Source organism: Python bivittatus, unplaced genomic scaffold (assembly GCF_059951505.1).
Source record: "Python bivittatus isolate LINGU-HERP-01145 unplaced genomic scaffold, Pbiv_v1 ctg000330_np1212, whole genome shotgun sequence".
Taxonomy (NCBI): Eukaryota; Metazoa; Chordata; class Lepidosauria; order Squamata; family Pythonidae; genus Python; species Python bivittatus.
The window spans coordinates 29,798,993-29,814,696 of record NW_028277058.1 but is presented as its reverse complement, the minus strand read 5'-3'; the positions used below and the strand labels follow the sequence as shown (position 1 = coordinate 29,814,696).

The window sequence follows — 15,704 nt, the reverse complement described above, 5'->3', positions numbered from 1 at the left end:
AGCTCTTGTTGGGTGCTCTGAGTGCATTCAGGTTTTTAAGCTCTGAACAGGTTGCTACAGTAAGCTATTCACAACGTTTGTTTATTTTTAATTTGTACTGATGGCAGCATACTGTGACCTGATTAGGACATACTTTACATAGCAATAAAGCTAAAGAGTTGTGTCAAGGAAATGATGTATAACCTTGAAAATAATGTTTCAAGATAGCAACCAGGGACACTTTCATCTCACATACATAGTAACTCATCTTCCAAAGCAACTTCCAGATGCTCTCTGACCTGTTGTTTATTTGGTTGCTTATTATTGGCATTTCTATATCATTTTACTCCAAAGTGACTTTTGACAGTGTACAAAAGAAATAAAGATTAAAAAAAATCGAAACAATATATATTACAATAGTGCTAACTAGCACAGGCAGATCATAAGAGAAAAACATAACATCACCAAAATACTCTCTTCTACGTTTTTATCTTTTGTCAGAAATACAATAGGGAGGAGGCAGGTCTTCTGTGGGGGGACAAGTAAGAATGAGAAGGCCCAGCTCTGAGGCCCCATAGATGGAATTACTTAGCATGGCCTCTCTCCCAGATCTTAAGAGGATGGACAGATTCATTTCAGAGCAACAGATATGCAAGGCCTGAGCAATATAGGACTAATTTAATTTAATCTCTGTTAAATAATCCAGAGGAAAGAGCATAGGCCAGTGCCAAATCACAAGGGAGAAACCATTCTTATTTTGTGAAATAAAACATTCTGCCCTACTCTGATAAACTTGACAAAGTGCCCTGTTCATTCTGATAACTCTTTCTTCAGAAGTAAATTCAGGTTCTTGCCGAATTTTCTCCCTCTCTTCCTTCATTATTAAGCCTGAAAAACTGCTTTCTTCATTCAATCCTAGCAACATTCAATCTTCTCTCCTCCCTGGTATTTATTGAAACAAATATATAGTCACACACACATACTGTATATATACATATACATATACTGTACATATAAATATATAGTATAGTCATTAGTACTAATTACAACAGACTGTTCATATTGCTCTTGTGGTTTTCCAGTCTGTGGTTTGTCACTACTGCTAGGAGACCAAGTGTCCTGCAACATGAGCAGGAAAATCTGCATGCAGATAAATCAGTCTCGTGTTCACTGATGTTATATAGCAAAAACATATAATATGTAATACTTGCCCGAAGAAAACCAGAAAGGCAAACTGACATCCAGTTTGTAAGCAGCTTTTCTACTACTGATTCTGTACGCCTTAGCATCAGCTTAGGTTGTATATTGCTCGATTGTTCCATCAAATCTCTTGTCAAAACTTCTAGAATATTAGTTAAGTAGACTAGGTTGGTCTGTAGTGCAATTGTCAAGAAAGATGCAAACAAGCATCTGTTTAAAAAGAGAAGAATAGATTAACAGTAACTCTAAATGTTAGGGATTTGAATCGTTAGCTTACAATAATACTACTAGCTTGATCTAACATCCACATCTTTCCAGCTGCCATACAAAAGCATGACATGATTTCTGGAACTAGTAAAATATGTGGGATCTATTTAACAGAAAGGTAGAGTGATGCATCTAAGAGCAAACAATTTATTAGCAAGGCCACCAATCAAGACTATAAATATAAACAAAGTCTGTACTGTTCAAAGAATTAAGAACCTGAATGTTATGGATGTAAACTCTATTAGCCATTTCAGAGGTGAAGAAAACAACAGGAGCACTAAAATTAATGCCTACTTCAGTAAGCACCTGTGTACTGTTCAGACAATAAATATCAAATGGTGGAAGAGAGAAATGAAACTGGTTATTCTTAAGTCATATAAGGACTCAAATTACACAATTTATGCAACAAAGAAAATTAACCTGCAGTAACTTTTTCACATCTGAGTTTAAAGAAAAAATGCCATTACTATAGATAATATTGTGATGAAAGGCACGAGCAGGGAGGATTCTGGAATGGAGCTTCAAGGTTACAGGGAAGGGAGAGAGACATTCCAAGGGAAGCACCTCCTCAGCCCCCAGCCGGAGTGTGTGAAAGTCAAGAGAAAGAGACTGGCCCCTCCCTAAGGGCATGATGGTTATAGTTGCTGTCGCTGGGGGCATTAGAGTTAGTCTGGTGAGATTCTGTCTATTAGGTGCAAGCTAATAAAGAAGCTGAGCTGATTTCTGGACTATCTCATTGTGATTCTTGGGCTGAACCTGACAAATATAAACCCTTTATTTTCCCATCCACTTTGAAGTATTCACACCTCCCTCCCAAATGCAAAGGCTAGATTAAAGTGAAGTTATTGATTGACTGATAAGACTTATATGGCCATCGATCTTATGTGCCATAATCCTGGGTGACTCAGAGCAACAACAATAAAAACATAGAAAACAGTACAAACCAGCCTTCCAGCAAAAACAGCTCCTGATGCCTAAAGAACACTGCTGGACACATAAGCAACCACAGTCACTTGGCTTCCTGATCTCTCCTTCCTACAAGTAGTATGTCAGACTTCCCAGTTTCAGCCCAAATTCATCTCCTTTATTTCCAGCAATTTCTTCCACACACAGTTCAAGATTTATTCATTCATAAAAAGGCTGATTGTCTGCCAGTATTCATAAGTAATGGTTTTAGTTTACACCATCTGAGAATTTTATTGTTTGAAATAATACTTTCTAGTGCAAATCATTCTGAGTATTCAATTTAAATTTCAAGTTACTAAAGGACTACCATGATTCTTATTTCTGTACTGAGATAGTTCAAACTTTTCTGGTTATTCATAAAGGGAAAAGTATATATTCTATTCAAGATGAGAAGAACTGATTTTGACTACTCAAAGAATGAAGAAGTTAAAAAGAAGAAAGACTTTCCAAAAAACTTTTGATTATTTTAGCCAAAGAAACATGACAATTTGGTGTCTGTTAATTTGTTCCCTATTTTGTACAACCTGTAGAATTTAAACTTTGTAACATACCTGTCTTTCACAGAAAAGGTTTTCTGTTTTTCAAGAGTGTGAATCAGAGTAACAAGGAAATGCTTGTTACAAATTAATGCATACAATCTCTGGTCTTTTCTCTGAAAGAAGTGAAAGACATAAATTACATTACTGTTCACCTATTTTTAATGTGGTGTATATTTTATTCTTAATTACAGCTGCAAAAATCATCCTTCAATATTTAGAAGAAATCCTGCTATAGATATTGATATTACAAGAGATACAAAGGAGGCAGATAAGGGAATACATATTATTATTCCTCTTAGTAAAGGTTTTCAGACTCCTTGTAATCTCTGTCCCCAGCTTGGATATGTAATATTTCTAGACTCTGTGAAAAATCTAAAATCTTAGAAATATATATTTTTAAGTAGCATAAACAAACTTAAAAGAATGAAAATTATACTTACTAGTGGTTCATTAGAGTCTTCAATAAATATAGATGAAGTGCCTGTAGCCTAAACATAAAAATAATGAATGTAGTATTAAACATTTTCTAACAAACAGTAGCATGAATATAAAAATGATGCTGATTTTGATGTGGAGTCATGACTTATGTTCTGAATGTTCTTCTCTAAACTACAAAAGACAATGAAGTGAAAATTCTTATAAAATGTGGTCTTGTAAGTCTAGATGCAACTGAAAACCACATATTCAATCTATAGAAATCATTTTGTAAGAAAAGAAAAACAAAACCAATTTTGGTTCAAAATTGAAGTATTTGTTATGTAAATTCCCTCTTATTCACGCTACTAAATTATCTGCACAGGATGGAAACTGATTGTGTGGGGGAGGGGGGAAGAAAAGAGCAGGCTGGTATTTCATCTTTGTGTCCACCTACCTGTCCTTCAGTTATCAGTCACCTGGCTTTTTTCCCAAGCCTTGGGCTAAACCGGGTGGCAGGTCCTTATGGACTACGTATTTTGTGAGATGCTGGTTGTTTTCTCCCAATGTTTTTTTTGTATTTTGTATTGTGTGGGCTGTTTTATTTAATTTTTTTTACACTGTACGTCACCCAGAATCATAATGGAGTTGGGCAGATTAAATTTAATAAATTGAAATAATTTACTTCAATTATTTGATTTTTATAGAAAAATAATCATTTACCTACTTGATTATTGCAGACAAATAATCATTTACCTCTGGGAAGAAAGTCCTAAGAACAAAATGTTTGTAGTCAAGAAATGGAATTGTTCCAAAACTGTCAACTATATCCAATTCTTCAACTTGTAGTTCAACAAATCCTACAAAAGAAAAAAGTTGCTTGTAGCATTTTTTTTTTTATAATGTAACATCCTAATAATAGTTTTCAGTGTGGTTCTGGAAAGGAATGATTATCAAGGTGTGTATGTGTGTCTGTCTGTCTGTCTGTCTGTCTATCTATCTGATGTACAATATTGACTGTGTATTTTTTTTATGCAGGGTTTTGAAATACATTGTTGTATTCAATGCAGTAGTAACCAAGAAAGTAAATAGTAGCTGCCATTAAATGTTGACCAGCAAGAGGATATAGGCAACTAGGAAGCACAAGTAGCACTCAGCAGAATCTGATGCTTTTTTAAATTGGCCTTTAATTCAGGGATATCAAATGATTATTTATTGTATAATCACCACTGATACTTTATGGAAGAGTTTAATCCAAAACCCAGTAAAGACAATCGTAGAGAACGGTAGCTGCATTAAGGGTCAGGGCAGGCTCCTACAATCACATGAAGATTTAAGACAAACACATAGAAAATAGCTTGTCTCTTAATATGCAGAAAACTAGTATGAGGTATTTAGGGAATGACTTTTATTACATTAAATTGGGGAAATCATGTTTCAAATGTAGCAAAACATTATTTCACATGCATAAATCACTTAAGGTCTATTATATTTGTACACACAGTTCTTGTTTCCTACAAACAAGGGGAGTATTGGCTAAAATGAGCACAGAAGCTTTGGAACAGTAAAGGCAATTTACTAGAGGCTTTTATAAAGGGTTTTTATAAAGAATATTAAAGATTTTATGAGGAAAAAGATGTTTCCTCCACACCTCTGTCATACAATCTGGTAATGTAGGTACAAAACAAGGATTCTGCATTTCATACAATGAAAAAATAATTGCACAGAAAATAAATGCACATATGAAACAATTCTGGAGCCTCTTACACCCAAGTGTCAATTTATTCACTTGCATACTGCAGATATAGATAAATTTACCCTCCCGTATTTCTTTACGAAGTTCACATTCCAATAGCTCCAGATGTTCACTCAATTTTCGATTTAATTGCTTAGATTTTCGCTGGGTAACAAAAAATGCAACTAAAAAAAAAAAAAGAACATTAAGCTAACACAGAAAGGAGAAAAATAGAGTTTTAAAATATTTGAAAATGGATGCAGCTCAGAATGGCCAAGTTTAAACTGGCATGCAATTTATTCAAATCAATATGTTAAAATATCTGCAGCCCTACCAAAAATTGAGAATATGAGTAGGACTATAGGTAGTAGTAGAAACCCTGGACATCCTCCAATCCTCCCTTCTACCACAAAAGCTTTCCTTTTTGTAGCCCCACCCCCTCCCAAAATTTTGACAAGAATTGGAGGCCTCTACCAAGGAGGGAAAATCCATGGGCTGCATTACGTTGATGGAAATAAAGAATCTTAGGTAATTCAGTCTGAGGCCTTGGAAAGGTTTTGGGTATAACAAGGGAGAGAAGCAACAGGATGGATCATTAGTCAGATGCAGTATAAGCAGAACTTCTCAAGCTGTGAGATGATTATGGGTAAAGTGCTCTCTGATGGCGCCTAGTGAATTTAGCTGATGGTTTTGGTGATCAGGAGTGCTTTGAGATGTATCAAATGACTTGGTTGATTTTCACTATCATCATATACACATACTATTTTGTAACAAATAAACAGATAGAGATAAGTATGCAATTACTTACCCACAATTACTATAGGGATTAACAAAAGAATGTAGAAGAATGAATAGTTGTTTTCATTTGGGACTTCATGCACCATATTCCCCACCTTGACCTATAGATAAATAAGACATTGATTCAGTGTGTGTGTGTGTACACTATACATACATACACTATATAAAACTACAGTCAATATATGAAGAAGAGAGAAAGAGAGAGAAGACTACAGTCAGTATATGAAGAATTTGCTGTAGGGATAAAAGGAATTGGTACAATGTTTAAATTTCATAAACAGTTGATAGCAATGTTTTAAATTTATTTGATTATACCTTGTCTTTCCATCTAGAGAGCACTCAAGAAAAAATAATTATTGAAAGATAATATGCACCTTCCAGTTAAGCAAGGAGAGATTTTTTTCCAGTTATAGAAGGCTATCCAACATAAACAGGCCCAATAGCAAGCATTTCTTCTCTCTCAAAATCAAGAGTATCTGTCATATATGTTAAGCATAAAGAATGCAGATTACTTGTAACATTCAGTGTGTAGATATTCTATTTATTTTACAAATTATATCTACCTTCCTGCTCATATGGCAATTTGTAAAGGAATTATGTGCGCAAGCAAGACTGAGTGCCTATATATAGAAGCATACAGAAAAAGAGAAAGCTAACTAATAAAATATTAAATTGTATAGTTCAAGATATGATACCTTTTTATATCCTGTAAAACTAGAGGAAAAAATGTAATGATAGACATTATTCTATCAGAGATCATTTTCTGCCAGTAAATATTGTACAATTATAGCTAGAAGCACAGGATTGTATTGCAGTAATATATGTCATGATTAGTGATATCTGGTGTCTTGCTTTATTTAAGCACTTTACTAATTTATTATTAAAGGAATAGAAAAGTATTAAAAGAAATTGTTGAAAAAGAGAAACAGAAAGAAATAACAGAATCTACAAGACATTATACTGATATTTGTATCCTTCAACTTGTTCATAATGATTTGGAACTAGGGATAAGTAAATTGCTAGCCAAGTTTGCTGATGATATCAAATAGCTTGGAATGGTTAAACAGAAAAGGACAGCAAAAAAACCTTCTAAAGGAGTATTTCCAGATGGCAGACAAGGCAATAAAACAGCTGCAGCTACAGGCAAATATAAGAGTGGGAGACATAATCCAATCTCACATGTATCGCCTTCATTAGATTTGAACTGTCTCTTTAAAGCTAGACACAAAGGTTAGCTGAAACAGATATTTACTGAAACAGCAAATGAAACTGAAGTCTAAGTAAATGTTGTTTACTTTTGATTGTTAGTCACAAACAGAAGCAAAAGAAAGCCATTTCTACACCACCACCATTTTCACTTCCCAAACCTTCAGAAGCGGTCCAAAAGTGATTCCGCTTCTGCTGTCAAAATACTGAACAAGGAGTTAAAATGACTGTTACACAGGTCCTGCAGTGATGAAAATCCCTCCAGACCCCTCCCATACAAAAGGGAAAGAAAGGAAAGGGGGAAAAAAACCTCAGTCGCTTGGCCCTTTATTGCCTATTGGGCCTTTGCAAAAGATAAAGGGGAAGTAAACTCTTGCCAGTTTCAGCCCTAGCGACGTTTATTAAGGAAGTACCCAAAAGCCATCGAGTTAGCATTCCAGTTCCAGAGCAGGAATCAGGAAAGATTATTCTCAACAGGGAAATAGTGTCCCAGAAGATCAGACAAGAAAAACCAAGCAATCCTAGCTTTCTGCAATATCATATACTCCATAACTGAGCCAGAAATGCATCAGCACTTTCCAGCACTGAAGGTACAAAGGCTCTGGAATTTATTTCCATTGGTTTAGAATGTGCAGAAGTGCCTTGAGTCAAAAACAGAAGCAAAAGCTTCCAATTGCTTGCTTACAGTTGCATTGAAAGAATGGGGAAGGATGCAAGTTCAAGGCTTGTGGAATCCTGCTCCCATAGAAATAATGTATTGTTGTGGGCATTCATGCAACATTGAAAAGTATTTCTCAACTGACAAAGATCTCTGAATAAAAAAGATGCTAGACACATTTCCCAATTTGAGAAATTGGATTGACTTTGCCGCTTCTGCAACCACTACAACTCCGAAAGAAAAGCAGAAGGTATCATTTCATCTTAGAGATGTGCAGCATTTGATCCAAAACAGGAAAGGTGCCTTGGAACCAGTGCAGGCATGCTTGTCGTGTCTGTCAGCAGGACTTAAACAGGGCACACTTTTTCCTGATCTTGCACAGTAGCCCCTGAAAATCCCAAATCCATGGACCACATGCTCCAACATGTGTATTTCATGTGAGCCAGGAAGAGGCCCAGCTTCTCTAAGGTGCTGCTGACAAATACAGTGCGTGCATCCACATCAGGTCCAAATTACTTTTCTGCTTTGGATTTGACTATGCACAGCTCATGAGACTCGAGCATTACTCACACTGAAAGCAATGTAATTCTATCTACATGTACATAATGTCAAAGGCTGTTTCCAGGTAGGAGACATTCATATTCAGTATATGGAAAAATCTAATTTTGAGTTACAATTTCAGAGACATATTTCTATGAATAAAATATGATAACACAAACTCAAAAATATATACAGTCAATACAATTTTTACTTACATAAACTTTCACACTTGACGTATTAATCTTGCTGGTAAGTTTTTTTTCCTGTTTAGCTCTACAGTTTATAATGCTACGAGTAGCAGTTTTTGAAATATTTTGGACACTGAAAGTTATGTTTATCATTTGGTTACCAGGCATGTAAGATAAAAAAACTTCAAGTTCATTTCTAGAAAGATTTAAGTTGTCATTTTCTTTCTAGAGAAAGAAATGAAAAAATAGAATGAACCATACAGCAAAATTCAAACAATGCAAATGTTTAAAAGAGAAGTTTGAAGACAAAGAACTTAAAAACCCACAACTTACATGTATTTTCAATTCCAGGTCAGGTTCCAAATCAGTTATGAGTTCATAGTGAATAAACTTAGGATCAGGATAATATTGAAATCCACGGCAAGGTATGCGTATATTTTCAACTTGAAGAACAACATTAATAATCTTAGTTTCTTTCTCCATCTTAATAACTGGTGTTGTAAAATTGCATTCAAAACTATTTTTATGGCAAGTAAATTGCTAAAAAAAAAAAAAAGCAGTAGTGAGAAAATTATAAATCATAGCAAAATACATATATAGAACATTGTTAAAATTGCTGCAGATCTGTGCACAATTGAAATGCTTAGACTTCACTTAATTGAGTGAGATTTGATATTGCTTACATATATTCATATGCTTATTCACATACATTTTAAAACACCACTGAGCCATCAGCACCCCTAATTAAATTTTTAAACTGAGTCTTGACAGTTTTAAATTACGCACACATACACACACACACACAAATACATACACATACAAATCTGATATTGAATACAAAACCATTAATACTGGGTTTTTTAGTGTTTATATACTCATATTAGCTGAGTTTTCATTTAGGTATGTTAGGGAAATACATTTTACCCTTTGTGTATTTACTTACAAATATGGGTTCCAGGAATATAGAGCATGAGTAGCACCCCAAAACTGCATGAAATTTTCAGCTTCTCCCAAATTTTATCATAGCGCCACTGGCTTCAAATATTAACTTCAGAGTAAAGAATTCTAGCTGATTCCTTGACTTCTCAGTGGCTTTGGATCTGGTATCATCAGTATGGTTGGTCACCCAGGGGTTGAGAGGTATAGCTGGGTATCATCATCAGTACGTTGTGTCCATAAGACTCAGCTATACCGCTCAACCTCTGCCCAGCCAAGGATGCTCCCAAACTTCTTTCTCAGTGTCTGAAGGCTGTAAGAGCCTGGATGGGGGAGAAATAGGCTTAGGCTGAACACTAGCAAGACTGACTGACTAGTTGTGGGCTTTAGGAGTCCCAAGAGCTGGGGATTTTCCATGTTGGTTCTGAATGGGGTTGCACTGCAGATGGAACTGGTACACAACTTGGGGGTTGTCCTAGATTCTTGGCTCCTGTTCAAAGAGCAGGTGGTAGGCATGGCTAGGAGGGCCTTTGCACAATATTGTGTGTCAATTGTATCAGTCTCTGGATTGCGAAGTGCAGCTCAAACACTCATGTCTTGATTTGCTCCCTTTTGGATACTGCAACATGCTCTGCAACACGAGACTTCCCTTGAATATCACTCAGAAACCCCAACTGATCCAGAATGCAGTCACATGGATAGTTATGGTTGCACCTGAGTACACCCACTACTATGCAAGCTATTTTGGTTCCCAGTAGGTTTCCAGGTGCAATTCAAAGTGCATGTTGTCACCTATAAAACCTCTCTTGGCATAGGTCTGGGTTATATGGGGGACCATCTGTGTCCAGTTATTTCTGCCCATTCCACAGAGTGAGCATACTCCAAGTCCCCTCAATCAAATAATGTCATCTTCCCTGTTGTTGCATCTGCTCTGTGAGATATGGATGGCCCTGACCTTGATGGCCTTCTGTAAAGCATTAAAAGTGTGGCTTTTTCCCAGGCACTGGACATGATATTTAGTGAACCTATTTTTCAGGGGGTTGTGGATATCATTATGTGTATTTCCTCTGGCATGATTTGTTTTGTCTTGTTTTTTGTTGATATTTTTATTGTTAATTTTAATTGTTGTTCAACATCCAAACTCAAAAGTTGAGTAAATGGCCTTAAAAATCTAAATTCTTTATAAGCACCCTCAATACGTTTGGCTACAATATTCATTTTGATCTATTGCAGACTTCCAGTGAGGATTCATGGCAAACTAGATATCTCCGAGGGAGCAGAGACAGCATTTTGCTGGCTGGCCAAACCACTCCAGATACAGGAGAGATCGTGAGATTGCCCATTTGCACTCTGGACAGCTGCGCATCATGAGTAAACTGCAGGAACTGAGGTTTTTGCAGCCAGCTTGTGAGTTGAGCAGCTGGGAGTCAAGGGAAATCCATCAAGCTCACAACCGCAATGTAGTCTTATGGACACAAAGTTCTGTCAAGCCTCATTTCTTAATCACTTTTGGAAATTTCTTATTAATTGGTTTTCAACTATTAAGAACTTTCCAATTGACAGGTTTGATAAGATATACTGGGTGAGTTTCCTTTAATCCTTGACGAAAGAAGTTTTAAGATAAGTTTAAGGACAAAAAAAAGTCTTTTTTTAGGGGGGAATAAGTGGCAAAAAAGTGATTAGAATGCTGATTCTGGAAAGTTATAAATGGATTAGGGGTCCAGATAGATTTGAAATAAAATTTTGAAATTGATTGTGGGAATCCTTCCAGTGAGAAAATGCCATTGTTTTGAATTTTTGAAAGAAAACAAAATAGGATGGGAATTTGAACATGAGAGGGTACCAGAGGGAACTAACGATTACAATTAAAGGAGAAGAGCACTTAAATTTGACTTATTAACCCAGAATGGAGCAAAATACTTTAACACTGGACATATTCGAGAATATTTGTGAGCAATGGATCTAGAAGTTAACCTTAAAAGTGTCTGTCATTATAGACAGATGACTTTTAAGAGATGTTGTGGAAGAGGAACAAGTTTTACCCAACAGGACTGGGACTGATCTGAAAGTGGATTTGAAAATGACAGGCTGCAAGAGTGATATCAAAAAAGATGTTACACTGGATGTACAAATGAAATTGGCAGATGTCTTAATAATCGATAGGGATGTGCAACTGGCAAACCAAAAGAGTGCCTTGGATAAGTTTCTAATATTGGATCAACAACAGAGATCTGTTAAAGTTCTTAAGAATTTTGTGAGAAGGGAAAAAGAAAAATGAAAAGAAAACAGGCTCTAGGTCATTATCTGAAGGGATTTACAATCAAGACTATTAAAAATAAAGGAAAGAATATAAAGTAGGTTTATTTGATCAAGGTTAAAATAGATATGTTATTATTTCTGCCAACCCTTAATGGAATTTTGCTGACCAGGACTGAATGACAAGGTTGTAAGGATTTGTTTATAGATATGAGATATGAGATGAAGAAATTGTTATTGCATTTTAAGAGAAGGTGATAAGTTGTTTAAATTGTTTATACTTGTTGTGACAAAGGTGAAAGTCATTTCTTTATATATTTCTTTTCTTGTCCTCTGCTATCTTTTTATTTTTATTTTTTCTTCCTTTTTTATTTTTCTGTCTCTATATATATATATTTCTTTCTGCACTCCCTATTTTTTCTTTTTATTCTTTTATTTTTTGTAATTTTCATTAGTTTTTATCTGTTTAACTATAATGTTTAATAAGATTATTATAAAAATATTCATTTTTATCTATTTAACGGCAGTGACCCTTGGGGAAAAACAAAGTATACAATACCTACCATCATGTTTTGCTCCAAATCATCTAACATAATAACTGTCTCTGTGATATTAAGATATTTCCCACGTATAGTAATATTGCGACCTCCACTGTAGAGGGGAAAAAAAACAAAATAAAGAATAAGCTTAAAGCTGGAATTTCTTGATAAATAAAAATGAAAAAAAAAATCTAATTTTCATAGAGTTGTATGTAAAGTAAATTAACTCAGAATGTCAGTGCTATGGCCTTAGGTATGTATTGTCAATTCTTGAAGGGTATAGTGGCTACACAACAAAATGTAATTGAACTGATAATAAAATGCCTGCAATATATAATTATACTGTTTCTAAAAAGTGGATTTAAACATACATGTATTCAGTGCACTACAGAAAGAAGTACTAGAGAAAAGAAAAATGGTATCATGCAGTGTTGTTGTTTTAAGTATACAGTACCACAAAATATTTCAGAGCATATAAGAGAAAAGGCTCAAAAATGCATTTCTTAGGTTACTTTCTTCTAAGTGAAATAAATAGCATATGGCATTCAACATACAACAAGAGTACAAATGAAAAGGCAGATAGAGAAAAGCTTATTTTTATGGATCACTAATTATGTTACCCATACCAAAACTAAACAGCAATTGTGAGAGTTCCACAATTGACTTGGCACATATTAAAAGCTATTATATGTTATGTTTTCATTAGAGAGTTGATTTCCATGCTGACAGATATAACAGAGATTTGAATTTGCTATGCTACTAATTAAGTTTTCTAGTCACTTGTAGAAGTTTAATAATAGTAAAAATAATTTATTTTGATCTCATTTTTCTAGTAATACACTCAAAGAGCCTGCTGGAATAAAAATGTTTCCTGTTTATGACAAAAAAAAAAACAAACATTGGGGAGGAAGAGGGCTTTTGAGTGAGTATTCTGGAGCCATATCACTGCCACAGAAAAGTCAATTACTTTATATTCACCCACTAGCTATTTTGGTATGGTAGAGAAATAATAGCTCTGAAGCTGCTCTACATAAAGGGAAATTTGTAAAGGGAGAGAGAGAGGTCTATAAACTCAAAGATATACGTATATCAATAACAATGCTGGGTTTAGGTTAGACTATTTAACTTTCATGTTCAGTTTACCATTTTATGACAGTGCAAATTAGATGTTACCTCATCCACGTAATATTTGGAAGGATCTCAAAACATGATGGAAAAGAGACATAATATAGTGGAACAGAGGTTGAACACTCAAACCCATTTTCCTTTATGCATGCATTCTTGACTTCTTTGCGACTTGGTGGTAAACAGAATTTAATGTGCGTGTCATTTAACACTTTAGTAACATATCCCCTAAGGAAAAAAGAAAAATATGTCATTTTTAATGCATTAGAATTTCTTTTCCCATTTGCTTGCCTGCTATGGAATCATACTTTTCACTGCTCTTTACTAAAATCCCATTTTTTAAGTTCACTAATACTCAGCATTAGTTTGCTTAAATTCAATAACATAATCACCTTCACTGAACACAATCACCGTCGCTGAATATTCCTGCTACCTCAACTTCTTTGAAAACTTTCCTCCTGTCACCTATTCTGCACTGTCTTCTTTCTTTCCTTCCTTTAAAGGTTTAGAACCTCCCTCCACCTCCATGGGCCTCAAGGCTCTTTCTGAGTACAGAATATTTTCTACAACTCTTGGTTCTTGTTGACACGCCCATCCACTTCTTTCTTCGATTATCTTTCTTATGGAGAGTTGCTTCCTCTTTCAGCTCGAACTTCCTTTGTTTGATCTGATAAAACTTTATTCTCTTATCTGTATACTGTTCCCTTAGAATGAAAATACATTAAGTACCTTGTAAACTCATGTTTGCTCTCTCTGTTTCTTCACTGAGGCTGCTTCCTAGAATCTGCCTATCACTGCTTACTCAGCAGGAAGAAGTCACCTAATCAACTATCGTGGACAACCATTAGCTCTCAATATACATTTTTTTCAACCAGTAACTATTTGGGAGATTATCTTGTTACTTTTCACAGCTGAACAAACAATCCTCAGAGCATTAGCCTCTCCAGACACCTTTGTCTTTTCTTCTTTCTTTACTGGCTAATTCCTATTAGCCATCCTTGTTTACTTGCTCAATGTATTGCTCCTTGGAAAGGGCTGCTATTCCTCATACAGTCTCTGCTTACTCAGGAGGTATTACTCAATAAATAATCTACAGGGGGAAATCAGCAGCTCTCAGCAGGCACTCCTGGCAACCAACATTTTTTTCACCCTTGTTGAATAAATAATCCCTCAGGATATGCAGTTTCTCTGGTCACTCTTTTTTTTGGTCTCTTTCTCACGTTGAAAATGTGGAGGAGCACAGCCAAGATATAAGTTTTAAGAATGACTGTCGAAAATATGAATAACTATCAGGAGCCAGATGCCATACATATTTAAGTCTCCTTTATATTTCATTTATCCTATATTTACCATTAATTTCTGCTCTTAGCTTTATGTCTTCATATGTAGGTTGCAGATAGGATAATTATAATCCAAATAGCAAATATAACATATTCCACAGAGAACAGCAGAAAGACACACTAATTAATTTTACTTCCTAATTACTAGTAAAGTTCCACTTTGGAGGTTAACACAGCATATAACAACAGAACAGTTCCAATTTCCAGGATATATTAATTGGCAAATCTACATTTTTTAGGAAGGCACTATCTGACTATATAATATAGTCACCAGTGCAAATGGTTTCCAGATAAAATCAACATGATGTTATTCTGACTCACACATCTTGTGGGCAGCTACTGGTTCCAGTTATCTCCAGCAAAATATTTGATTTCCTAAAGTTTTCTCCTATGACTAGCACTTCATGTTTACCTAATGTTGATATCCAATTTGGTTCAATGGAAGTGATTTTCATAGGCTATTGGAAACAGAATAAATTTATGTTAACATATCCAGACAATCCTTTTAAATTACAGAATTATGCATTTATAAGTACCTTTAACATTCCTTTGTTAACAGCTTTTACATGTTACTTGTAATTTACTTATAACTTGTAAATAGTTTTCCATAATTTCAGTTGTTTTTATATAATAATTAAAGTGACAAGAAAAATAAATAAACTCACAAGAGCTTATGATCTGATGCTTTCAAGTGATGATTTGCAGGGACCCAGAATTGATTAATTATATTAATTATTAATTATAGCACATGTATTCGAAAAATGAGAAAGCAAAGCTGAAAGTTCAGATTCATGAGGATGGATCTATAGTTGCAATTATAAGTTGTAAAAAACCCCAAAGTTACCTGTACACTGGTGCTACTGAATTAGGAATATGATTTAAAATACATCCTTTACCCACATCAAGATACATACATATTTTAATTTTCTTGTAAATAGAATTTTTAAAAAAGTTACTCTTTTAAATTCTTTCCACTGGTACCAAGGCCCATACAGATGTGAGATAATTAAGTTTCTTT

At 34.9% G+C, this 15,704-nt stretch overlaps 1 protein-coding gene across 1 annotated transcript in view; it reads right to left on the bottom strand.

Moving 5' to 3' along the window:
• Positions 1-15,704, bottom strand: part of PLXNC1 (plexin C1) — a 61,325-nt gene that overhangs the window by 15,095 nt on the left and 30,526 nt on the right. Inside the window, exons 10-20 of the mRNA XM_025174111.2 lie at positions 15,008-15,144; positions 13,395-13,574; positions 12,246-12,333; positions 8,824-9,030; positions 8,518-8,715; positions 5,909-5,999; positions 5,184-5,285; positions 4,122-4,225; positions 3,392-3,439; positions 2,964-3,064; positions 1,191-1,389 (exon numbers count right to left, since the gene is read on the bottom strand). Coding sequence (XP_025029879.2) covers positions 1,191-1,389; positions 2,964-3,064; positions 3,392-3,439; positions 4,122-4,225; positions 5,184-5,285; positions 5,909-5,999; positions 8,518-8,715; positions 8,824-9,030; positions 12,246-12,333; positions 13,395-13,574; positions 15,008-15,144 — 1,455 coding nt within the window. The remainder of the gene's footprint in view (positions 1-1,190; positions 1,390-2,963; positions 3,065-3,391; positions 3,440-4,121; positions 4,226-5,183; positions 5,286-5,908; positions 6,000-8,517; positions 8,716-8,823; positions 9,031-12,245; positions 12,334-13,394; positions 13,575-15,007; positions 15,145-15,704) is intronic.